General features: G+C 39.2%; 1 protein-coding gene across 1 annotated transcript in view; it reads right to left on the bottom strand.

The window, feature by feature from the left end:
- The window catches only part of ASB4 (ankyrin repeat and SOCS box containing 4), a 76,542-nt gene that overhangs the window by 7,434 nt on the left and 43,409 nt on the right, over window positions 1-25,699 (bottom strand). Inside the window, exon 6 of the mRNA XM_042977210.1 lies at window positions 5,438-5,928. Within this exon, the coding sequence (XP_042833144.1) occupies window positions 5,438-5,928 (491 nt within the window). The remainder of the gene's footprint in view (window positions 1-5,437; window positions 5,929-25,699) is intronic.

Raw genomic sequence — 25,699 nt, 5'->3', positions numbered from 1 at the left:
GTTAAACATCCAACTTCTCCCCTCTGTGTCTCCCTCTCTCTGCCCCTCCCCTCCTTGTGCTCTGTCTCTCTCTTAAAAATAAATAAACATTAAAAAAATTTTTTAAGAAATATAAAGAAAATAATTGGGAAATACTGTGTTTCAAATACCTATGATCTTTGTTTTTAGTATACTTTACTTGTTGTAAGTTTATTTTATTTAATTTTTAATAATGGCTGCACTTAACAATCAGCTCACACAATTCCTGATAAGTTGTCAGCCCTCATAAGCCACGGTGAAGCAATTCCAGCATTCAGTTGCTTTTAGTTGTCTCATATTTAAGAAGCACCATTATAAGCCATGACAGACTAACTGTATCTACTGAAGCTCTAAATCAGTCAAAGTGGCTGGGTCCAAATGAACACAACATAAATACTTGCTTAATGCATAGGAACCACTCACATACATATTCTGGGCAGAGTGCCCAAAACTGAGCTGCTGACCATGACTTTTTCAGCTGTGCCTAAACAAATAAAGAGCAATCCTGTATCATCAACCCATAGGGAGTAAGGAGGTGGGTTGAAGCCAGAGAGCCATTGCTAAAGGACCTCTGAAAAGTCATCATTTTTTGTGTTTACAAAAAGTGTAGCTAGAAGAACTTCCATCTCGGTCCTTGGCTGTTAGGGTAGTAATTTTTCAGCACCTTGGTCTTAGAAAATGGAGGCAAATGTGGCTGCTCTTTTCTCTACAGCTGGGATGAGGATGGCAGATGGGTAGTTCCAGGTGAAAGAGACCGACAGAATCTGAGGCTGACAAATTAATTTGTACACTCGTTATAAACTACTAACGCAGTGTCATAGAATGCTACAGTCCCAAGAGACCCTAAAGGTTATTCAACACCCACGCCCCCAATTTGGAGAGGAAAAAATTGAAACCAGAGAGGCACATAGTAAAAGGAAGCATGAGAACTTAATCTCAGGTCTTCTTAATCTGAGTTTAGTGTTCTTCCAAATATATTCTGATTACTTTATTTTACTTCCTAGGTAATGGCCAGTGAAATTAATAGTTTAAGGACACAAATCTCATTGCACAGATATTTTGACACAAGAAACAGTCTTTACCATAATTATGTTAGGCTGAATTTTGTTGAAACTTCAAACTAATTCTCTTTTAAATGTAAAGATGTTGCTGCTAACATAAAAATAGCAACTATCCGGAACTCCATAGACATCCTTTTCTAAAAACCTCCAGACAAATCCTTTCTGAAAGGATGATATGTGGTGAGAAGTACATTGGTAATCAATTGATAATTCAAAATACAGATTTAAATGTCAGAGTTACTAGTACAAGGATGATAGCTGAAATTAATCCAAGGCTTGAATCAAAAATATATTTATACTGGAATTATAAAAACAAAAAGCTATAAAAGTATGGAGAAATGAGAAAGCTTGTAATGAGGTTTAGCACATAGTTTCAGGGTTCACTCCGAAAACTGGCCTCTGCTCTGCATTAATTCTCTGGGTGCATTCACTCTACAAGGAAGCCGCACTGGTTACATTTAAAGACAAAATGCTCACATACCCAACACAGGTAATTTGTCCCCAGATATTCCTTACTTTCCCCTTCTGCCAGCACCTTCATCACAGATGACCAACATCTTGCAACACATTACCTACTTCCCAACTAGGGTTTGCAAATTTAACAAATACAGACTGCCAGGTTAAATTTGAATTTCAGATAGACAGCACAGAATTTTCAGTGTAGCCATGTCCCAAACATTGCATGGGACATGTTTATATTAAAGATTACTTATTATATATCTAAAATTCATATTTAACTGAGCATTCTGTATTTTATTCGGCAACACCATTCATAGCCCCTATTCAGAAAAGGTTCCAACTAAGTTATGGCTACAAGAACACCATCCATTCATAGTTCAGGAGCCTAATTCACACACCTGATGCCTCAATTTGCGCCTGGTATACTCCCATATATCACAGAGAGATAACTTGCCACCTTTCATGAGGCTAAAAAAAAGAATTAAGTAGTTCTTAACCTGCAGTCTTTCAATGCACGAAGTCCAAAGCTCCCACTGCTGTCATTAGGTTTTGCTGACACTGACCACTAAGTTTTCTGCTGACAGAAGATGGTTCTCACAGCAGGAAATGCTCCTCTGAGGAGCCTGACAGCCTCCCAGCTCTCTTCACTGGCACATCAGGATTCTTCCAGAGCTAAGACAGTTGGACACACTGTCTTCAGGCTTTAATAATTATTACACTAGGCAACAACAATGATAAAGATCCTTAAGAGACAGCAATCCCCAAATCATCACAATACACTGATTCCCAGGAACCTTGACCATCAAATGAGAAAGGACTATTGTGGACCCAAAGGGAGAAGATTCTGCTCCTTCTTTGTCAGCCTGGAAAACAGAAGATGCCCAATGAATTTCACTTTCTGTCTCTGGGATCTCTATTCTTTCTTCACTGAGGAACAACTGGACAACAATTTCTTCCCACGCTGGTGGCAACTGGAGACACCTTTGGATACTTCCCCTCATCATCTGACCCCTGAAAGCATAGATTAAAAAACAGATTCAAGATAAATCTCCCTGCCACCCTTCCCCTACAAGTGCCGCCTCTGTAAGCCACGTCAGCAGAGAAACTCTTAAGACTACCTCTGCCCTTTTATGTTGATATATCTGTGCAGAAAAGTATTTAATGATCAAAAAACTTTGTTGTATTCTGGGCTTCATTTGCAGCATTGTTCAACAGCAGAAATCATCCTTCCTTCTCCCAAACCCTCATGTACATTTCCCTCCCCTAGAAAAATGTCTTTCTTGCCCTACAAGAAAACCCAATCTTGGCTCCCTGGGGTGTCACTTCCTTCTGAATTATGCTTTGAGAAAAAAAAAATCAAATGTCCTTTTGTACCCTGGAAAGCAATTGCGGACCCTATAATTCTTTTTTTTTTCCCTTATGTAATTTATACATTGGCTTTCAGTGAAATACACCCTCTACAAATTTGCTTTGTATTTGGAAGACAGCATCTTCAGCTCTGACCTTGTTCCTTGTAAATAAGGAAACTGAATTCCCCATCCACATGAGAACAAATCACTTTATCTTCTGGATAAATGAGTCAGTCATTTACTTGTCGTAAAGATGACTCTCTCTTTGGAAAGTCGGGCTGTGGAGTAGTTGTGCTAAATCACTTTGAAGCATCTGCATAGTAAATTGAATAGTTTTTCTTTAGTTTTCCTTTGGAAGGGGGCCAGTGCTCTCACACTGTCTGTTGGGTAGCAACAAAAATGTTTATAATACAAGCCATCAACCGGTAGCCAATTCTATCCTAAATCTCTTTAGCATATGGCTAAACCAGAGGAACTCAGAGAAGCAAAACACAACTAAGAACACACTAACTCTGGATAGTGTCCTTGGAACACATAATCATACACCTATTTTACAGGCTGGTAGAGCCACCAAAGTTAGGCTGGCAGGAGGGACTCCCATAATAGACCCAGTGTGTGTTTTGAGAGGAGGAGTATGAAAGGAAACCATTTTATTGAGCACCACTACTGGGCTGGATGGTTAACATATCTTACTCACTCCTGAAACATTTTTGAAAAGTTGATATTTTTACCTTCATTTTTTAGATGAGGAAATTGAGATCTGAGAGATCAACGACTTGTTCAAACATCACACGGCAAGTAAATGGCCAAGCCAGGACTCATCACTAAGCCTCTGCCTCTAACCTTCTTCACTGTCACCTCTCAGAGGAGTGCCTTTGTGAAAAGAAAGGGACATTCTTCACATTTGCAGGAAAGACTTCTTGCTGGAGAACAGAAGCTCCATGGGAAGGCCCGTTCTCCTTAATCTGGTTCTCAACGGGGAATGAGGAGAGGGTATTCTAGTTACTTTTGCAGAGACCTGTTTCATCCGCAGTCAACCAGCTGTGAGTCTCAGACTAAAACTCAATAGTTCGCCTCTGGACAGTCTCACACGTTGTCTCTCCTGGTTGGAAAGGACCCTGTGGGTAAACCAGGCCCAGAGCACTGATTCTACTGATCAAGAAATATGTAATAATAGCAAAGGGATTGCCATCACTTCTTCAATGGTTACCACAGCCCTGGCACAATGCCAACACTTCTAAAATATTATCATTTAATTCTCAAAACAAACTTATGAGAAGGTTATTCTTTTTTTAAAATTGTCTGACTTTATTGATTTACTTTAAGAGAAACAGAGCGAGCAGGAGAAGGGCAGAGAGAGAGACAAAGAGAATCACAAGCAGGCTCCGCATCATCAGCACGGAGCCCAGTGTAGGGCTTAAAGTCATGAACCACGAGATCATGACTTGAACTGAAACCAAGAGTCGGGCACTTTACTGACTGAGCCATCCAGGTGCCCCGAGAAAGCTATTATTATTCACAATTAAATGAGGTAGGTACGTTTCTCTGGAAGCTCCATGCCCTTAGTCCCTCTCCATCCTCTTCTATAGAAAGAAGGTGGCCTTAGAACATAAATACACAGAAAATTATGTTTCATGGAGTGAGCTGTATTTGAAAGAGATCACTTGTATGTCTTCTGGAAGTTGCACTGTGAAGATGGCCAGCCTAATGAGGTGTGTGTGGGGAAAGAAGATGGACATAGACCAAAGAAGTGGTACTCACAGATGTGGGACTGGGTTGGGGCAGAGACTGCAAAGACTGTCAGTGACTCCAGAGAAAGAGTAAAGAAAGGTTTGCACCATCCCCTGGGCTCTGAAAATACCTGTGTGCTACCAGTAAGATTAATTGCCTTCAAATGTAGGACCGACTCTGCATATTCTTGCCAAGCCATAAGGGCAGAGTGTACCCATTTCACAGGGGAGGCATTTGAAGCTCAGGAGGTTTAGTAATGTATTCAGAGTCAAATTCTTAGGTAAGTGGCAAGACCTCAGTTTGCTTGACCCCAAAGTCTATGCTTCTTTATTCCTGGCATGAATAGCTTGGTTTCTCTAGAATGGATGAGTTACTGGAGACAATGCAGAGATAAAAATTTAAAGCAGGAACAATTCCATGTGTAATTTAAAATATATTCTGCTTAAAAGACGGCGAGTATTTGCCTGTGTAACACTACTGACCTCTCCAGTAGCCTTAAAGTGACCTTCTTATCTCTCTCAATTCAGTCCTGGCAGAAGCTGCTCCCAATTCACTGGTGCTCACCCAAGACATGGAAAATTATCTGCCACTCTCGTTCTCATTCTTAGCTCTCAGCCCCAGATTTCAAACAAACTTGGACCACGACAAAGTAGCCAGGGTTGTGTGTGCAAATGTGAGGACAGTTGGAATTAGCCCAGAGATTCAAGCCTCAAATAAGCTTGAGTCACCAGAAGAGTTGAGACCAAGCCATCCTTGAAGTCTCTGGGAACCCTGCTGACTACCCTGTTCTATACTTGGCATCTTTAGACATAACCTCACCTTGTGGAACTGTGGAGGGTATATTCGAGCAGCCCCATGGTTCAACAGCAGTTGGTAGCAGATCTCAGGCTGGGCAGCTGGGCGCACAGAGGTGACCTTCAGCACATACTGAATGGCAGCACAGCCATTGATATCCATGAGATTGGCTTCCGCACCAGCCTCCAGCATCATGTGCATGAGCACGTGGTCACAGTTCCAGGCTGCCTTGTGCAGGGGAGATTTGAAGTCGTCATCCCTGGCGTTGACCTCAGCTTTGTAGTCCAGCAGCATGCGGCAGATGAGGTGGTGGTCCCTGCTGTACTCCTGCTCTTTAAAGCGGAGGGCCCAGTAGGTGGCGATAGCCAGCGGGGTCTCCATGTGGGCGTTCACACTGTCCACGACGGCACCGTGCTCCACGTAGAAGGCCACCAGCTCAGGGAGGCCGAAGTGGGCAGCTGTGTGCAAGGGCGTCTCCTCATCCTGGTTGTTCGTCTTCATGTTCACGTTGGCCCCTAGAAAGGGAGATTGAGGAAGACAATTTCGCAAACATATTTTGCCATTATTTCCCAAGTTCAAGAGACTTTTCTCACCGCCTCCCTTTCAACCTCTGATTGCCTTACGGGATCAGTTCTTTCCAGGGTAACTTGGTCTCCTGGGAAACCAGGCGTTTGAAACAACAGTGCCATCTTCTGGACAATCAGCAAATGTACCGGGGTTGGGTAGGGGTAGGGAGAGAAGGGAGGATGTCCGCAGAAAAGCTGGGGGTAATTCTTACCCCCAGATGGATGGGGAAATACAAAGTGATTCCTATAACTAAATAGCTTTTATCGATAAGGTAGCAAATATCATTGAAAAGAAAGTTTATATTGCAACCTTTGAAGCTCAGACAGTTGGTTTTAAAAATCATCAATTTCTTTGCATATTTCACAAAATCCTGTTCTTCTTTTTCAAAGCTGGGAAACCTGAAAGTTTGGTCCAAGCAAACTTTAGTGTTGTGGAACTTGCCCAGCTCTGACTGAAAACAGCAGGTACCAGAGCCACTCAAGTGCAAGGCCCCCTTGGGGTACACTGGAGAAAAACAAAAAGCACAAACACTGACCACCAAACTAGCCTAAAAGGTCATATTTTGCTTGGAAAGGGGTAGAAGCCAGTATAATAGAAATACTCATTGAAAGAAAGACAGTGACTTCAAGACATATTTGATTTATGGTTGATAATGGCTGTTACAAATACAAATTTGTAGTATTTGGAACGTCCCACAGAAATTATTTAACCAAACCCACTTATCCAACACACCAGGAAAGTGAGGTGAATTTTATTTTTCTGATAGAGAATGTTAAGTACTAAAATGGTCAACTTAAGAGCCTGAAATTTTCTTCCTTGCCTAATTTAATGGAGTGAACGCGATGACCCCTGGGGGCCTACTCTATAATCAATTCTACTGGAAATTTTTATAGCTACTTCAAGTACAAATCTGGAAAGGTATTATTATTACGATTACTACTATTATTATTATTATTTCAGCAGCTAAGATTTACTATGTACTTACCATGTGCAGCATTCTGAGCTAAATGTTTTCCATATAGTGCCTTATCGAATCTTTTTAGCAACCCTTTACAATAGGGGCAATTTTTATCCTATTTTTACAGATGAAGAAATTTGTATTTAGAGAGGCTAATAATTCCCTCAAGCTAAGAAGCAGTAGAACGGAGGTTTGAAAGCAGACAGCCTGGCTCTGAAATCTCTTACTACTGTACTATTCTACCTCATTTTTCTAGAAGTCTTTTCTGTGCATTGCTCTCTTTTGGTATTTGAAAACTTGAAAGTAGTGGAGAAATCACATTGCATTTTGTTAATTTTTTAAAAATTGGTTTTTCATGGATTGCTCCTTTATGCCCTTTTTTATGGCATCCTCTCTGGTCACATGGAAACTGCTTGAGAAAGGCAATACTCCCACAAACATGCTCAGTATCCCATACAAAATCAACCCCCCGGTGAGGTTTCTGAAAGCACATTGTTCTATAAACTCCGAGGCTGCCTGTACTCCCAACTTGCAGAAAGCAGAATTCTAACCAAAGACGGTCTCTTACAGAGTCATCTGCGTTCATCAGTATTCCACCCCTGAGAAATTCTGGGTCAGGTGTCTTTCCAGGTCAGCCCTTCTTTGCTCTGTAGGGAAATGGAATGAATAAGAATGTCTTCCCAAAAGCCAAATGTGGGGTCACTTCAGACACTGGAGAATTTCCAGTAAGGAAAGGAATCAAAGGGTCAGAATGAAATTTTTACAGGCCAACTTGGAACAAACCACATCCTTTATTTTTTAATGTACTTGGACATTTACAATTGATCCTTGACCTGTTGGTACAACTAGATGTGCTGCATAGTTTTCTTTTCTGAATAGGCGATCTTTATTTTTATATTCGAATTGTATCTTTGAGTGTAACTTTTCCAGAGAATATATAAAGTAGGATGATTTCTTTTTTATTTTAGATTTTGTGATTTATTCAAGAAATTAGACACCATAAATATAAATTCTTGGAACCTTTTAAAAAATATTCTTAATGTAAAAATACAATGTAGGGGCCCTTGCGCGGCTCAGTAGACTGAGCGTCCGACTTCAGCTCAGGTAATGATCTCATGGTTCGTGAGTTGGAGCCTTGCGGTGGGTTCTGCACTGACAGCTGGGAGCCTGGAACCTGCTTCAGTTTCTGTGTCTTCCTCTCTCTCTCTGCCCCTTCCCCGCTTGTCCTCTCTCTCTCTCTTTCTTTCAAAAATAAATAAATACACATTAAAAAAAAGAAGAAAGAAAGCAAATACAATGTGTTAGTTGCCTAGCACTGCCGTAATAACAAAGTGCCACAAACTAGGTTGCTTAAAACAATGGAAATTTATTCACAGTTCTTGAGACGGGAAATCTGAAATTAAGGTGTCGGCAAGGTTGGTTCCTCGTGAGGGCTTTAAGGGAGACTCTGGGTCGTGCCTCTCCTAGCTTCTGGGGATGGCTGGCAATCCTTGGTGTTCTTTGTTTATAGGTGTATCACTCCAACGTCTGTCTTCATCTTCCCATGGCCTTGTGTCTGTGTCTGTGTTTTCACATGGCTATCTTCTTATAAGGACGCCAGTCATACTGTGGTAGGGGCACATCCTGCTCCTACTCAGCTAATTACATCTGCAACAACCCTATTTCCAAACAAGATCACATGCTGAAGTACTGGGGATTAGCACTTCAACATACAGTGAAACCTTGGTTTGCAAGCATAACTGGTTCCAGAAACATGCTTGTAATCCAAAGCAGTCATGTATCAAAGTAAATTTCAAGAACCATTGGCTTGGTTGTGATCATGTGATGTTAGGCGTCATGTACTACTCATATTACAAGACATCACTCGTTTATCAAGTTAAAATTTATTAGAAATGTTTGCTCATCTTGCAGAACACTCACAGAACAAGTTACTTACAATCCAAGGTTTTACTTTATCTTCTTTTGGGGAAGTGGGGCTAAGATTCAACCCGTAACATAAAACATGCATTACATAATATATAAAGATATGTATGTATAGTTTTTTAAAATATTGTAAAGCCATCACCCACAGAGTCATATTCCAGTCAAGAAATGAAACACCTCCCAGAGCCAGAGAAGACCTCCACTTTCCTGCTGTCTTTCCCATTGCCAGAGGAACCTAATATGCGTTTCTTTAGAGTTTTGCTATCTTTTTATATATCTCTAAACAAGATAGTTTCATTTTTTTGAACTTTATATAGATGAAATAATAAACACATATTCTTCTATGACTTGCTTCTTTCATTCAACATTATGTTTGTGAAAATAAGCTATGTTGTCATGTTTAGCTGTCTTTTGTTCATTTTATTGTGTTCTGTCTCACTGCGCAAGAAATTCACAATTTATCCATCCTACTGGGTATTGGAAATTTCTAGTTTCAGGCTATTGCCATTACTGCCGCTGTGAGCATTCTTGTACATTCTTGTACCCTGGTGCTCATGGGTAGGATTTTCCCTGGGTTCCATACCTATGAATGGAATTATATGATCATTGGGTATGCATATCTTCAACTTCATTAGATAGTGTTAGGCAGGTCCAGTTTATGCTTTCATAAGCCATGCGTGAGGGTTCTTATGCCATATTCTCATGCATGTTTGGTATTTTTGGTCTCTTTAATTTTAGCCAATCTGCTGGGTACATAGTAATATGTCATTGGGTTTAAATGTTTGTTTCCCTAATTAACAATTAATTTAGACAAATTTAAATATTTTTATTGACCAATACTGCCTTTTGTTTACTCTTCTAAGCATTTCCATGTTGTTATAGGATTACTTTAAATGTCATTTAAAAATAACTACATAACAGTAACTACATAACTCCATGCAGTGAGTTTACCCAACTGTTGGATAAGAAGATTTTTTCCAAAATTTTGATCTTATAATTAATGCTACAAGTAATAAATTTGTATGAAAATTTTAGGATTATTTCTTTGGCATAAATTCCCTCCCACACACACACACACATAGAATCATTAAGCTGAAATGTGTGAACTGTTTTAAAGACTTTTATGAATAATTGTTAAAAGTTATATAACTCATTGATGTATAGCAGTGATATTTCACTCATCAGTATGTTGTTATATAATTTTAATTTTTTTTGTTAGATTGTAAGTAAAAATGATCTTCTTTACAAAAAATCTAGGGGTGCCTGGATGGCTCCATTCGTTAAGTGTCTGACCTCTTCATCATCTCGAGGTTCATGAGTTCAAGCCCTGTTTTGGGTTCTGTGCTGACAGCTCAGAGCTTGGAGCCTGCTTCAGATTCTGTGTCTTCCTCTCTCTCTGTTCCTCCACTGCTCATGCTCTGTCTCTCTTTCAAAAATAATAAACATTAAAACATTTTTTTAAATCTAAATGCATTTGATTATTAGAGTGTGAACACTTTTTTTGTAATTATCAACTAGTGGTATTTCTTCTTTAGTTAATTGTCCAGAGTTTTGTTCTTTTATACATTAAATACTTTCTGCTTTGTTTACATTTATAGGACTCCGTCATTAAATTAAGATGTAGGCCTACATTATCATAATCGCTATAAATTTTGTAACCGACTTTTTTGCTTTTTATTAAACACAATGATGTTAACTTTCTTTTTTTAAATATTAGAATGTGTTGTACCTCTCAGAGGTAGCATTGCTATCCAGATTAATTATAATTTTTTATAGCTTTTTATAGATTTTTAAAATATTTAACATTTGATTCATCTGAAACTTATTTTGGTGTAGACAACAATTTAGGAAGAATTGACATTCTTAAAATATAGACCCTCTTCATACAGAAATCTGGTCTATTTCTCCAAATGGTTTTCTTTTTTTTCAACAATTTTTAATGTTTATTTTCAAGAGACAAAGAGAGACCGAGTGCTAACAGTGGAGGGGCAGAGAGAGAGGGAGACACAGAATCTGAAGCAGGCTCCAGGCTCTGAGCTGTCAGCACAGAGCCCAACACGGGGCTCAAACTCACACACTACGAGATCATGACCCGAGCCAAAGTCAGAGGCCTAACCGACTGAGCCACCCAGGCACCCCTCCAAATGGTTTTCTTTTACACTCTGTAAATTACACTTCCCAAAAATTTGTAGCAATTTTCATTCTAGTGGATAAATTATTTCATCCTGGGGTAAATTGTTTCTGGAGTAAAGTAACTTTTAATGAGAGAAGGCCTTTCAAGAACCTTTTAATTTATGCAAGATGATCTTCAGAAGTACTCTGGAATCGGGGCGCCTGGGTGGCGCAGTCGGTTAAGCGTCCGACTTCAGCCAGGTCACGATCTCGCCGTCGTGAGTTCGAGCCCCGCGTCAGGCTCTGGGCTGATGGCTCGGAGCCTGGAGCCTGTTTCCGAGTCTGTGTCTCCCACTCTCTCTGCCCCTCCCCCGTTCATGCTCTGTCTCTCTCTGTCCCAAAAATAAATAAAAAACGTTGAAAAAAAAAATTAAAAAAAAAAAAAAAGAAGTACTCTGGAATGGTAGCAAAAGAGATAGACACAAATTTTAATTATTACTGCTTGATAAAGAACAAGAACTTTTCAGATTCTGTCTGTGGGCAAAAAAGACAGATATTTGTGTACACTAAGAATGGGATGAAGAGAGGAGATAGAATAAGAATTTGAACAGAAAGAGTGATTGCTGGCCACAAAAATGACCAAGGATGGCCCTAGGGAAAAAGATAATGCTGAAGCCAGGATTACAGAGGGACATAGTGCCAGTCAATACTAAATTTTTTTTCTGTTCTCCCATAGCATGTGAAAGTTTTCTTTCATTACTCTCCAACGAATAGAATCAATTTCATCAATTTCATCACATTTTCTTCTTTTTTTTTTTTTCCCCAAATAAATTTAAATTGCCTCTCAGTGCCCTTTTGTTATATTGCCCAATCATCAGTGCTTAGTCATCATGGTGGCTCCCTCTGCTGGACTTTGCTTCTCCCTACAGGCTATAACGGCCGTCAGAAGCATCCTCTCCAAAGCATCCACATTCCCCCCAATTTCTGTTACTTCAAGAGCTGCATAAGAGTGAGAGCAGAAAGCAAGTCTCTGTCACTGCACTGCAGAAACTCACTTGTCTATCTTCCCAGACTCAGGGAATCCACATCGCCCACCATATCCCCAAGCCAGCCCCTGACTTCCTTCTGTTCTAATGGATTTAATTTCTCAAAAAGCCTGTGTGTGAGTGGGGAGATCCGAGGTGAGGTGAAGGACAAGACCAGGCCAGCACGTCTCAACCCTTTATGACATCCTTCCCAATTCTTCAAGGAAATGCTGACAATAACATCCACCTTCGTATGTAGTCTTCTAAAAATAAATATAATGCCTTGCTAACCTCTACAGGCAAAATGAAAGTACTTTCTAATAATCAACACTACCTAGTTATGATTATTATACATACTATAAATAAAGTATAATGATGCAGTATAAAGTCAATATGTTAATGACTATACTGGAGGCCATAATGAAATAGTGATTTGCTTGAACCCATATGTAGAACCTAACAGCTACGAATTTGAACCGACACAGGTATTTTGTATTGTAATTCAAATGCCACAAAGGTCATTGCCATAATGAATGTTATTCCAAAATGAGGAAAAACATTGGTAAAGTTCTGAATAAATCGAAGCCCAATCTTGCCCTCATTTATACCATAACTGCTTTCTTGAAAATATTCATACTTATTTACAATTCAAAGGTATTTTGTACTTATATGCACAATGGGGTTAGGTTAAAAATCTGTGTTACTACATCTAAATATCTAGTATTATATCAGCACCAAATCTAAGATGTGTTACACATTATGAAATAATTCAAACATACAGAAAAAATGTGAAAATATTATAACAGACATATATATATCACTGCCCATATTTGACAGATAATAATTTTTGCCATATTTTCTTTAGCTTTATTTTTTCCAAGACAAAATTTTATAGAAAAAAAATCCAGCTCATTTCTCCTTTCTTTCCTTTCTTTATCCACCAGAATAACTACTATCCTAAAGTTGGTTTTTGTCATCCCCATGCAAATTTTCTTTCTTTTATAACTCATATGTTTACCCATAGACCGTATATATACTATTATTTTGTGTTCATAAAAACTATATAAATGGTATTTCACTTTTCAACCTGTTTTTATTAGTCAACATTATGATTTTTTTATTTATTTTTAAATGTTTGTTTATTTTTGAAAGAGAGAGAGAGAGACAGAGTAAGAGCAGGGTAGGGGCAGAGAGAGAGGGAGACAGAATCTGAGGCGGGCTCCAGACTCTTAACTGTTAGCACAGAGCCCAATGCAGGGCTTGAACCCATGAACTGTGAAATCTTGACCCTAGCCAAAGTCAGACACTTAACTGAGCCACACAGGCGCCCCAACATTATGTTTTTGAGTGGAGAGCTGATTTTTTTCACATCAGCTGCTGAATAGCTTCCCAGTATATAATTAAACTACAGCTTAGTTAAACTTAAACTACCTCTACTAAAGACAGTTGCTAAACTTTTTCATAATAACAATATTTTTTAGATCGTGCAGGAATTTCTTGAGAGAGAGAATTAGAATTACTGGGTACCAATGTATGAGCACTTTTAACTAGATTAGATTATACTCACCAGTGGTTATACCATTTTATATATCCATCAATAGAGTTGAAAGGTTCAGTATCACTTCTAACACTTGATAGTATCAAACTCTTTAATGTTTATCAATTAGATGGTGCAACACGGTATCTTTTTTACTTCATTTGCATTACTCCTGGTTGCCAACAAAGTTGAGAGTCTTCTCATAAGTTTACAGGCAACAAGATTCCCACTTATATTAATTGCTTCTTCATAGCCTCTGCCCATTTTTCATTGGGTTGTTTGTGTTTTTCTTATTTATTTTCAGGATATAACTAAGATCCTTATGGAGATAATGGTAAAGATTTGATCAAAGGCAAAGGACTTCAATTAAGTGGGACGTTTTGCTCTGTTCATAGATAGAGAGATTCAGCATTGTAAGGATGCCAAGACTTCCTGAGTTAATCTATAAATTCAATGCCATCCAAACGTTTTTTTCATAGAACTTGCACAGAGTAAAGAGCACATCAATTTTGGAAAACAAAAGTAAAAAGAATGAGAAGGAAAGAAGATTGTGAAGAAGGGGAACTTATCCTACCAGATATCCCTGCAAATTGTAATTAAAACAATGTAGGATCGATGCATAGAAAGACAACTAAACCAGTGAAACAGAATGGAGAGCTTAGAAACAAACCTATATACAGAAAGCATCTGTAAAGCATCTTCAAGTTTGCAATAAAAAGTTAAAATATTTCTTGGTTTTAGCTTTGATGGCATATTTGATATTCTTTTTTAAATATTTTAATCTAGTATCATTGTAACAGAAAAAACCTACATGTAAGCAAAAAAGAAAACACTCTATTACTTTAACTTCCTTTTTTTTTTTTCAATTTTAGGAGAAGGGCAATGTCACCATCTTTCCTTGAAGATTTGGCTAAATTTCTTTCATGCTTACATATCCTGATGTATCTTTTTCTGCTTTTGTTTCTAAGCTTTCTCATTCTACATTAGATTACTTTTACAAGGTATACATTACTGGATTTTTAAAAATCAGTAATAGAGTATGCCTTTGCATAAGTAATTTAAATAAACTTTTGTCACTCATCAGCCATATGTCTTTAAACCACACTGCCCCTATGAGCAGCAGGTGCTGGGAACCAAAATAAAGGAATACATGCGATCTGTTTTCATAGACCCATCTTCTTCAATAAATTTATGACATAGCTTCCTTTCAGATTAACTTACTTTCATTAGATAAATTTTTATTATGTTTTTATTAAACCATAAGGTACGTGTTTAAAAACGTCAGAAGTATAGAAGACCTTGATTGACAATTTCATTTGTGCATTTACAAAGACACATCTTTTTTTTTTTTTAATATTTATTTATTTTTGAGAGAGAGAGAGAGAGAGAGGGAACAAGCATGCACACACAAACAGGAGAGGGGCAGAAAGAGAGGGGGACAGATGATCTGAAGTGGGCTCTGTGCTGACAGAAAGCCCAATGCAGGGCTCCAACTCTGTGAACCACGAGATCAGGACCTGAGCCAAAGTTCAGCACCTAACTGACTGACCGGCCCCCCTACAAACACACATCTTTTAACTATATTTGTTTTTAGATCTTTTGGCAGTTATTCCCATAACTCCAGCTAACTTCCTTTTTATCATTTGTTATCACATTTAGAGGGAATTATTTACTGTCTGATATAAAAGGCAAGTTTTTGTTTATTTGTACTAATCCTTTTCTTTTTTTTTATTTAAAACACTTTTAAATGTTTATTTATTTTTGGAGGAGAAAAAGAGCGTGAGTGGGGGAGGGGCAGAGAAGGAGGGAGACACAGAATCCGAAGCAGGCTCCAGGCTTTGAGCTGTCAGCCCAGTGCCTGATGTAGAGCTCAAACTCACAAACTGTGAGATCATGACCTGAGCCAAAGTCGGATGCTTAACCGACTGAGCCACCCAGGCGCCCCATAATCCTTCCTCTTTTCAATGTTTGATCTTTTCATCAATTTTTAATTCTTCTGCTGGAATATTAAAACTTTTTTGCACCTAAGTCTCTGCCATTGAATTCGTTACATTAGCTCCACCACGTGCTTTATGAAATGAGGTTATCTCTAAGCTATCTCCCTCCTACACTTCCATGCTTCATTTCTGACAGCCACAATTTATATTGTCAAAGCTGTAAGGTTATTATATTCAGTTCTGCAAACCTCAATCTAGTCTTCAGGGTTTTGTCCATGGTTACTGATAAAAGTTTTCAACCAATAAACAGTATTTAAATGATTATGACTTAGAAGTTGAGGTCATTTTGGCCTCTAACTAAAAATGCAGAAACATGAGCCATGTTGCAATGCAACTGGTAATCCCCAACCACGGCTGGCTTTGCACAGAACCCCTCACCCGGAAGGGCGCCATATTTGGTTTAATGCTTTATTGTCACCATCTTTGAAATTCTTAGTTGTTTTTTTTTTTTTTTTAAATAAGAGGCCTGCATTTTCATTTTGCATTAGACCCAACGAATTATGCAGTCTGTCCTTTTCTCAGCCCACAACCAAAAAATCAATTTGAGTCCTTACAACCAGTGCATGATATGTTATGAATCCCTTACACAAGTGGGAAAGTTTTATTTGACTACCTGCGACCTAAGAAAGGAAAAAAAGGCAAGTTAGTAAGTAAACTTAAAATGTCACCTGCTGCCTGAAAAGTTTCACCTCAGTTAGAGCATACTGCCGTCCGGCAAATGGTGAGCTGGCCCACATGTTCAGGGAAATCAACATGGTGGAATAGGTGACCAGTGTGTGTCCTGTAGGACAGCAAGGAAAATAGGAAACTCATCCCTTGTTTATCCTACCTACCATTGGCCCCCACGTTCCTCAAATTTATTAATCGTATCTGGGGTTGTTAATCTTGTGTTTATTTACAAAAATAATAAAAGAGATCCTTCTAAAACAATTTTGACTAAGGCATTTGATTTTTGTAACCACTGAACTATAGTTATTTTAATTTATTTCTCTGTGCTTATTGGTTGCAGTCCTTTAAACATCTGCCAAATGAGAAGGTGGCTAAGCTAGATTCCTAGAAGAACTTTCCTGCTCTTCTTATCTCTCCTCCCTTTCTTGTGCATCATCTCCGAAGGGGTTTGGAGCCCATTATTAGTAAAATGGATAAGAACGAATAGAAGCACGAGATGAGGAAAGAGTATGTATCCCTTCCCTAACTGGATGCTTTCAGTCTGCAGTGGACTTGAGCAACAGGAGAGTTTAAGTCAGGTCTGAATTATCAGCCCGGACGTCCAACTTTTGAGTTGAGAGTGACTTTTGAAGCTTAAAGTGACTATATAACATTTTCTTACCTAAACGTTGCTGGAAATGCCATGGACCCACCTGAGTTTTCTTCCCACAGTAGGGGAGACACTCAAGCCTCTGAATAATTTAAAGAGAAATTTATTATTAAATTTAATAATTTAAACAAAAACAAAATTCTTTTATGAATAACATCCCTTGTATTTTACACGATCCAGTCAAAAATCAGGTGGCTAGTAAATTTTTCATGCAGAGCAACTTTTGGCATATTTTCTAAGAACTCAAATACATAAGACTATTTTTCTATTGTCATCATACAATTAAAATAACATTGAAAGAGAGGCCTGGGTGGCTCAGTCGGGTAAGTGTCCGACTTCAGCTCAGGTCATGATCTCACGGTTCATGAGTTCAAGCCACGAGTTGGGCTCTGTGGTGACAGCTCAGAGCCTGGAGCCTGCTTGGGATTCTGTGTCTCCCTCTCTCTCTGCCCCTCCCCCACTCGTGCTCTCTCTCTCTCTCTCTCTCTCTCTCTCTCAAATACAATAAACATTAAAAAAATTTTTAAATAATAAAATAACATTGAAAGAGTATAGAATTCTTGGGTAATTTTCTCCACAATATTCCATAACTTCATTCTACTCTTTTTAAATACTAAACATTATAGAGTAATGAAAACCACTAAATCTTTTGTTTCTTTAAAAGCAATCTTCTTTCTTTTATTCAATCATTTGTACACTTTTACTATTTTTTTTTTTTTTTTTGCTGTTGACATTGAATATTTTATTTAAGATGTATCTAGGCTTAATTTGTTTTCATTAATTTTGCCAGGAACCAAACTTATCCATTTAATCTCCATGTGAATAAGTGTTTTTAAACAAGAATTTTAAATTCTTAAAGTCTTAAATTTTAGACCAATTTAACTATTCATCATATTAAAAAGGAAATATTGCTTTATTATTGAAAACTATAAAACTTTGTTTTGGCTTAAAATTTTCATCACCCACTAATTATCAAGTTATGGTCATTGATAAGAAACTCACTCTCACAGTTTTTTTTTTTAATTTTTATTTATTTTTGAGACAGAGATAGACAGAGCATGAATGGGGGAGGGTCAGAGAGAGAGGGAGACACAGAATCTGAAACAGCCTCCAGGCTCTGAGCTGTCAGCACAGAGCCCGACGCGGGGCTCAAACTCACAGACAGTGAGATTGTGACCTGAGCCAAAGTCGGACGCTTAACCGACTGAGCCACCCAGGCACCCCAACTCTCACAGTTTTTTAAAACCCCAATCCTCAAATGCACCAGTGAAAACATGGTAAATTACTCATGGCTTTCTTTTTAACATCACCTTGATGTTAGATGTTAGAAAAAGAACTAAGGGTGAAAAGTATATAGTCTCTGGTTATAGTGGCCTGCACATAGGGAGACGTGGAGAAAATATTATCATAGGTCATAATAGGAAGGGTTTGAGAAGGAATTTGGTTTAATTTATTAACTTCAGGTAGGCATTTAGATTCCTCACTAGCTACTTGTTTTGTCTGAGATGTCTTCTTCCCCCTCTGCTTGAATGTCACCTGCCTCAATTTGGCCATGCTAGGGCTTGATTAGGCTTTTGTGCAGGTAAAAGACAGTACATTTGTTCTGTGTTCTTTTATGAAAATATTAATAATGTCTGCTACTTTTCCAGCACTCACTAAGAGTTTTACATATATTGTCTTGCTTGTTATTAACAGTAAGCATTCTCTAGAAACATCTATTATTCAAAGGTTAGATTTCTTTTTTCATATTCAGGGCTTTTCATTTTCTGCGTGTTCTGGGATTGTTTCTCAAGTCTGCTTTTTTGTCAAGGATGCAATTTTGTACAGTGTCAAGTTTGTTATTAACTGTCACCAAAGCGTATTTTCAGTTGGCTGCTTTGTTCTAGTTTCAATTTTGCCCTTTCAATCTACAATCTATGGCAAATATATTTTCCTGTATCTTTCATAGTCTTGTCTTAAATGAAATCTTAAATGAAATACCATTTCCTGTAAAGCCCCGTTTCTCTAATACTCACATTCTCCAGGGTCTGGAGTTGAGCACTACCTTTTTCTAGATCAACAATGGTCTTCTGAGCCATTACTCTCTCACCCTTGTGTACAACCCTTCATCTGTTAAGGTTTATTATCACCCAACAAGGTTACTTTTTATCCCTTCTTATTTACGATCTCACAAACCCCCAATCACTCTCCCATTTGCAGTGAGGACATAGGTATCTGGCTCAGTCTTTCTTTTGTCTCTGTCCTGATACCATCCTGCAATACCCTTGTGGATGTCCCATCCAACACGTTCACACGCACAGTTCCTAAATCTTCTGAGGCAGAGTGTATTACCATTATTAAACATCTTGTTGGTCCTTCTTGCAGTGGCTCTCCTGTTGAAGGTTTCTGCATCTCTGCCCTGCTGAAGTCAGTTTGAATGACTGATTCTAATTGCTTAGCTGCCATCTCTACCCTTTCCCTAGCTAAGCTACTCAACTTTTCCTTGGTCACCGATAGATTTTTAAATTTTCCTTAGGCTAGGATTTAATCAGGACAGACAAATCATACTGTTGTAATTATGCCACTCACACATTAGTGGCTTGATGCAATAAGGGTGTATTTCTCACTCTTAACAATGCATTGTAGCTCCAGAACCAATGTACTCTGTTTGATCTCTCAGGAATCCAAGCTACCTCAGTCTTATGGCTTCACCATCTTTGCTTGAGGATTCCTCCACCATCACAATACCACGGGGAGAAATAGACTTTAAAAGTCCTGCATGGGCTTTTCACTGCCTGGAAGTGACTAATTTATTCTGTTCATATGTCATTAGGCAGAAGGTACATATGGTCCTGCTGAACTGCAACGGGACTAGACTAGAAAGTATGGTTTCCATGAGCCTGGAAGGGAAGAGAACTGGATACTGATGACACTAGTTATTGCTACCACAGCTGAATTGAGTTTCTGTAGGTCTCAGTAAACCTACTGTAAACCTCAGTAAACCTCAGTAAAAATGCGGACCAATTCAATACTTACCTTTACCTTCTCCATTTCATTTCAGAGAAGAGGAGTCTCCCCCCAGCTCAAGACAAATAGCTCCATCTTTGCAACTGATCATGTGTGCAGCAATGGGATGTTGTTCCACAAATAATATCTCTTTACTGTCCAACACCTCCCTCTCCATTAACTTTTTGCCCTCATCGAATAAACACACTTAAGCTTCTCCCAACACTTATCTCCGTTTTAAGCACCCTCTGATTTCTTTTGATCTCTTTTTAGCCAAACTTCTTGAAAGTGAAGTTTCTACTTTCTGCACCATTTCCTCACCACTCACAATCCCCTCAGCCCATTACAGCCTGCCTTCTGTTCCCTCCACACCATTGGAGCTGCTCCGACAGAGTTACCAGTGGCTTCCAACCGATCATTCCCATCTACAATTTTCAATTTTCATCTTACTACGCTTCTCTGCTATATCCAATAGTGTTGACAACTGACTTCCCTGGAATGTTTTCTTCTCTTTCTCTGGATATTCCTTCATTATTTTTATACAATTCTTTTTCTTCTCATTCCCTAGGCTGTATTATTTCACATTGGATCTCATCATTTTTTTCCCTGGACTTCTTACTGTGCATGACTTTCTTGAGCAGTCATAACTACTCTTTTCATTTCATCTATGAACAGATACCTTTCAGAACTATATGAATGACCACATATCTGATAAGGGACACATCCTTCTCAAGGTTATATAGCACACTTACAAAAATTGAGTCTATACTAACTAGGTCATAAACTCATCTTCACAAATTCCAAAGGCCAGGCATCACTACAGACCATTTTGTTGACCATAACGCAATTAGAAGTTAGCAACAGAAAAGACGAGTTTAATCTGAAATCTATTTGCAGATTGGGGGCACATTTACAAATGACTGAATGGTCAAAGAAGAAATCATATCAATTAAAATATCATTAAATTAAAAAAAAGGGGGGGGCACCTGGGTGGCTCAGTTGGTTAAGAGTCCAACTTCAGCTCAGGTCATGATATCACAGTTCGTGAGTTTGAGCCCCGCATCGGGCTCTGTGCTGACAGCTTAGAGCCAGGAATCTGCTTCAAATTCTGTGTCTCCCTCTCTCTCTGTTCCTCCCCCGCTCATGCTCTGTCTCTCTCTCTCTCTCCTTCAAAAATAAATAAAAACATTAAAAAATATATATATATATCATTAAATTAATTATATGTTAAAATAAATTAATGATATCATATCGTTAAAATAAATTAACGAGGGTGAATAAACTTCATATCCTTCCAAAAGGGAGAGAACCCAATTCAAAATGGGCAAAGTATCACTGTGAAGAAGATATATAAATGGTCAATAATCACATGGAAAGATGTCATTAACCATCAGGGAAATGCAAATCAAAACCACACTTGGATACTACCTTATACCCATTAGGATGGCTATGGTCAAAAAGACAAATAATAACAAGCGTTAGCAAGGGTATGGAGAAATAAGAATCCTCATACATATATTGATGGTGGGAGTGTAAAATGGTGCAGCCACTTTGGAAAATAGTATGGCACTTCCTCAAAAAGTTGAACACAGAGTTCCCGTACGAACTCAACAATTCCACTCCTGGGTATATAGGCAACAGAAATGAAAACACATGTCCACACCAACATTTGCACTGGAATGTTCATAGCAGCATGATTCATAATAATCCCCAAATGTAAACATCCATCAACTGATAACCGGATAAGCAAAATGTGTTATGTCAATACAATGGAATAATAGTCATCAACAAAAAGGAACGAAGTACTTAAGCCGTGTTCCATTTCATTGGTTCAAAAAGTACTGAAAACATTATGCTAAATAAAAGAAGCCAGATACAGAGGACCGCATATTGCATGATTCCATTTATACGGAAAGTGGCAGAAGAGACAAGTACACAGAGACAGAAAGTGGATTAGTGGTTGCCTAGGGCTAAAGGGTGGGGAGCAGGGGCTGGAAGAAAATGGAGAATGATTGCTAAAGGGTTTCTTGTTAGGTGATAAAATGTCCTAAAATTGTAGGGATGATTGCTGATTGCATAACTCAGTGCAGATACTAAAAGCCATTAAATTGCAGACTTTAACTGGGTGAACGGTATGCAAGTGAGTTCTCTCGCAATAAAGAAATACCTGCTAAGAAATATCTGAACGGTCTTGAGCTGACCCCTGAGTCTCAGACCTATATGTACAACTGCCTTTGGAACAAATCTATTTGGAGGCCCACTGAGCACTGACATTTAACAGGTCCCAAACTAAACTCTTTTCCTTTTTAATCCTCACACTCGTATAAGCTATATTTCAATAAATAGTGCTGCTATGGCCCCAGTGAATCAAACTGAAAGTCAGAAATTCACCTTCTGTCCCTCCTTCTTATTCATCCTCCTGCCCCATCTCATCAATTGTCGAGTGTTGGCATTGCTGCTTGTTTGTACATCCCCCTCCATATGCTGAGAATAATGTATTTAAAATGCATAACTGACCATGTTGCCATCTGTCTTAAAATCCTACAGGAGCTTTGGGGCGCCTGGGTGACTCAGTCGGTTAAGCATCTGACTTTGGCTCAGGTCATGATCTTGTGGTTTGTGGGTTTGAGCCCTGCATTGGGCTCTGTCCTGACAGCTCAGACCCTGGAGCCTGCTTCGAATTCTGTGTCTCCCTCTCTCTCTCTCTCTCTCTCTCTCTGCCTCCCTCCCCCCCTTGCACTCTGCCTCACTCTGTCTCTCAACAATGAATAAACATTAAAAAAAAATTTCTTTTTTAAATCCTGCAAGAGCTTTCCATATTCTATAAGAGATGGTTTCAGCTTTTTATCATAAGAGATGAAACCATCCAAAACCCAATTTCAGCCTCTGTGACTTCTACCCTGCTATCTTTTGTCTCACACTTTGCTTTAATTACTGAGAAATCCTGTATGTTGTTCTTTGCAGACACCTACGCACCTTTGCTTATGTTGTTTCCTTGACCTGCAATGACCTTAATTTCTTCTTTCCTCATCCTTCAAGTTCCAGTGTCATGTTTTCCAGAAAAAAACTTTCCTCCCCCCCAGGCTGTGCTACTTGTCCCTCCACTATAAAAATTTTATTTTTTCACTCTAACGAGTAACAGATTTGGGTGTCTTTTTCTTTACTTTAAGATCCTTGAGAACCAATGCTATTTCTATTTGTTTTTGTGTCCCTCGTATGTGGTACATTCATCCATTCAACAAATATTTATTGAGCCCCTACTATGTACCTGTACTGTTCGAGGCTCTGGGAACACCCTAGTAGGTGAGAGAGACAATGTCCCTAATGTCATGGAATTCATATGCTAGAGAAGATGAAAAAGTTAACTCACATGTAGGGGCACCTGGGTGGCTCAGTTGGTTAAGCAACCGACTCTTGATTTCATTTCAGGTCATGATCTCAACAGTTTGTGAATTCAAGCCCCTGCATTGGGCTCTGCTGGGGATCCTCTCTCTTACGCTCTCTCTGTCCCTCCTCCACTCGTGCACTGTCTCTCTCTCTCCCTCTCTCTATCTCTCTCTCAAAAATAAATAAACTTAAAAAAAGTGAACTCACATATAAAGTTACAGGAAGAAAAATATGAAGCTAGGGGGAGTGATGGAGGATGACAAGGGAAGAAGATGAAGTATTTCACGTACAGGCTCTGAGGACATGATGTTGGTGCAGCACTGAAGGAAACCATCTGAAAAGCAGGTGGGGAGGGCTTTCCTGGCGAAGGAAACAGCAAGGGTGCGGGTTCTGAGGCAGGCAGGAACAAGGTAGATGTTTTCAGAAAACGCAGAGAACACAAGCATCGAAAGAAGTGAGTAAAAGAGGGAGTGGTAGGAAATGCCATTGGTGAGGCCAGCCTTGACCAGAGGATGACGGGCTCAGCAGATGACAGAAAAGACTTTAGACCACACGCTGGGTGTGAGGGGAAGCCTCGGGGAGGGAAATGGTCTGATTTACCTTTTGCAAAGATCACTAAGGCTGGATGTGTGGAGAGTGGATGGTAAAAAAGGAGATAATGAAAGCAGGGGAATTATTGAAAAGTTTGCTATCCTAGTCCAAGAAGAAATAATGTGGCTCGGGTTTGGGTGGTCCCAGTGTAGTTGGCTTGAAGTGGCCAGACTGGAGATATTTTGATGGCACCAACAGGTCTTGTGAGGTGTGAGGGATGAGGGAAAGTGAGGAAATGGAGGTGCCTTCTAGGCTTAGGGCTTGAGCAATGGGAAGAACAGAATCGTCATTTGTTAAGATGGAGGCAGGGGCAGGAAACAGTTTCAATCTGGACATGGGAAGTTTGAGATGTTCATTCAACGTCTAGTGGGAGATGGGTCGTATGTAGTTGGGTAGGTGAGCTGGAGCTTGGAGAAGAGGGTCAGGCTGGGTGATACAGATCTGGGAGGGAACCCCATTTGATGGCAACTGAAGCCGTGGGACTAGATAAAATCACCAAGGTGAGTTTAGAGGGGAAAATATGTTTTCGACTGAGTCCTGGGACCCAGTAATGTTTAAAAGTGGGAAAGAGAAACAAATCCAGGAATCAAGACTGAAGAGAGCCAGTGAAGAAATAGAAAAACGTCTTGGCTCTATAAATGCTTATTAAACCAAGCTGGTTTTCACATGGCCTCTTCTCATAAGCTTTTTTAACAGCTAACTGTATTTTTTTTTAAACACATTGAAAACAGGAAGCAAATATCACAAACTATTTCCTTCTGTCTACTGAAGCGAATCTTTTTCATATCAAAGCTTATCTGCCAACTCCTCAGAATATTGCTTCTTATCCCTCGGGATGCAGACTTTTCCTCATACAGCCCATGTTTATTTATTCTTATGTTTATTTTTAATTTACTGAACCTTAAGGCAAAGTTATCTTTCTAGACATGAACAATCCAGATGCAGGCACTGAGCTCAGTCACCTTATACTTACTTTATTTTTTATCTTTTTAATTCAAAAAAACCCCACGTTGATGAAAATTTAGCCAAATAACCATAGATAAGACTGAATAACTCAGACTTTGGGAAATGTACTATTATCATACTATTTTGCACTAATCTTTATGGGCTCATGAAGTCAGACCATATCTTAGGATTGGGGATGGTGTTTTTGCTGAAGGGAATGAATGCTGCTATTGTCATTCAACTGAAAAAAGAGATTAATCCTTCGGAAGTTTGTGGGGTTGTGTATTTTTTAAAGGCCAGGAATTTGGAGAGAGCGAATAATGATTTCTTCCTCTACCCCGGGACAAAATTCTGTTTGTTCTGGAACAAGTGGAAGCCTAGGCCAGACTCGAGGGTGGAAGGGAATGGGCTGCTTGGAGGCGGCTGGAATGACAAAGGAAGATGATGAGGAATGAATGGGAATGGTACCCCCACTCCTGAGGCAGAATTTGAGGGGGAGGGGAAGAAGCAAGTGGGGCATTAATTAGGTTAGAAGAAACCTACTGCATGAGAAGAAATTTGCCAAGCAACAAGGGGCCTTCCCTGTCTGGTGGCAGCAAAGCAGTAGTGGTGAAGCCTATCTCAGGAGCCAGCATTCTGGACCATGAGTGAGGATTCCTTTAGTCCTGAGGAAACATGTGGCTTCTTTCTACCTCCAGGGGCCTACAGAAGGAACAACTGCTTGAACCCAGGTAAGTCACTCTGCGGATTCATCTAAGGAAAGGAGGTTTGGGGGAAGACTTCTTGCTAACACAATCTGTAGAAAATTAGAATTATCCTGATGTACCCAGGGGTACATATGAGTGATATTGTCCATGTCCAAGCTGGGGAAACCAGATATTTGACTACATAGAACTCTAGGACAGACCCTGAGGTTGAGGAAAGAGGGAAATTATCACACA

The sequence above is a fragment of the Panthera tigris genome, chromosome A2, assembly GCF_018350195.1.
Source record: "Panthera tigris isolate Pti1 chromosome A2, P.tigris_Pti1_mat1.1, whole genome shotgun sequence".
Classification (NCBI taxonomy): domain Eukaryota; kingdom Metazoa; phylum Chordata; class Mammalia; order Carnivora; family Felidae; genus Panthera; species Panthera tigris.
This window is presented reverse-complemented; position numbering and strand designations above follow the sequence as displayed.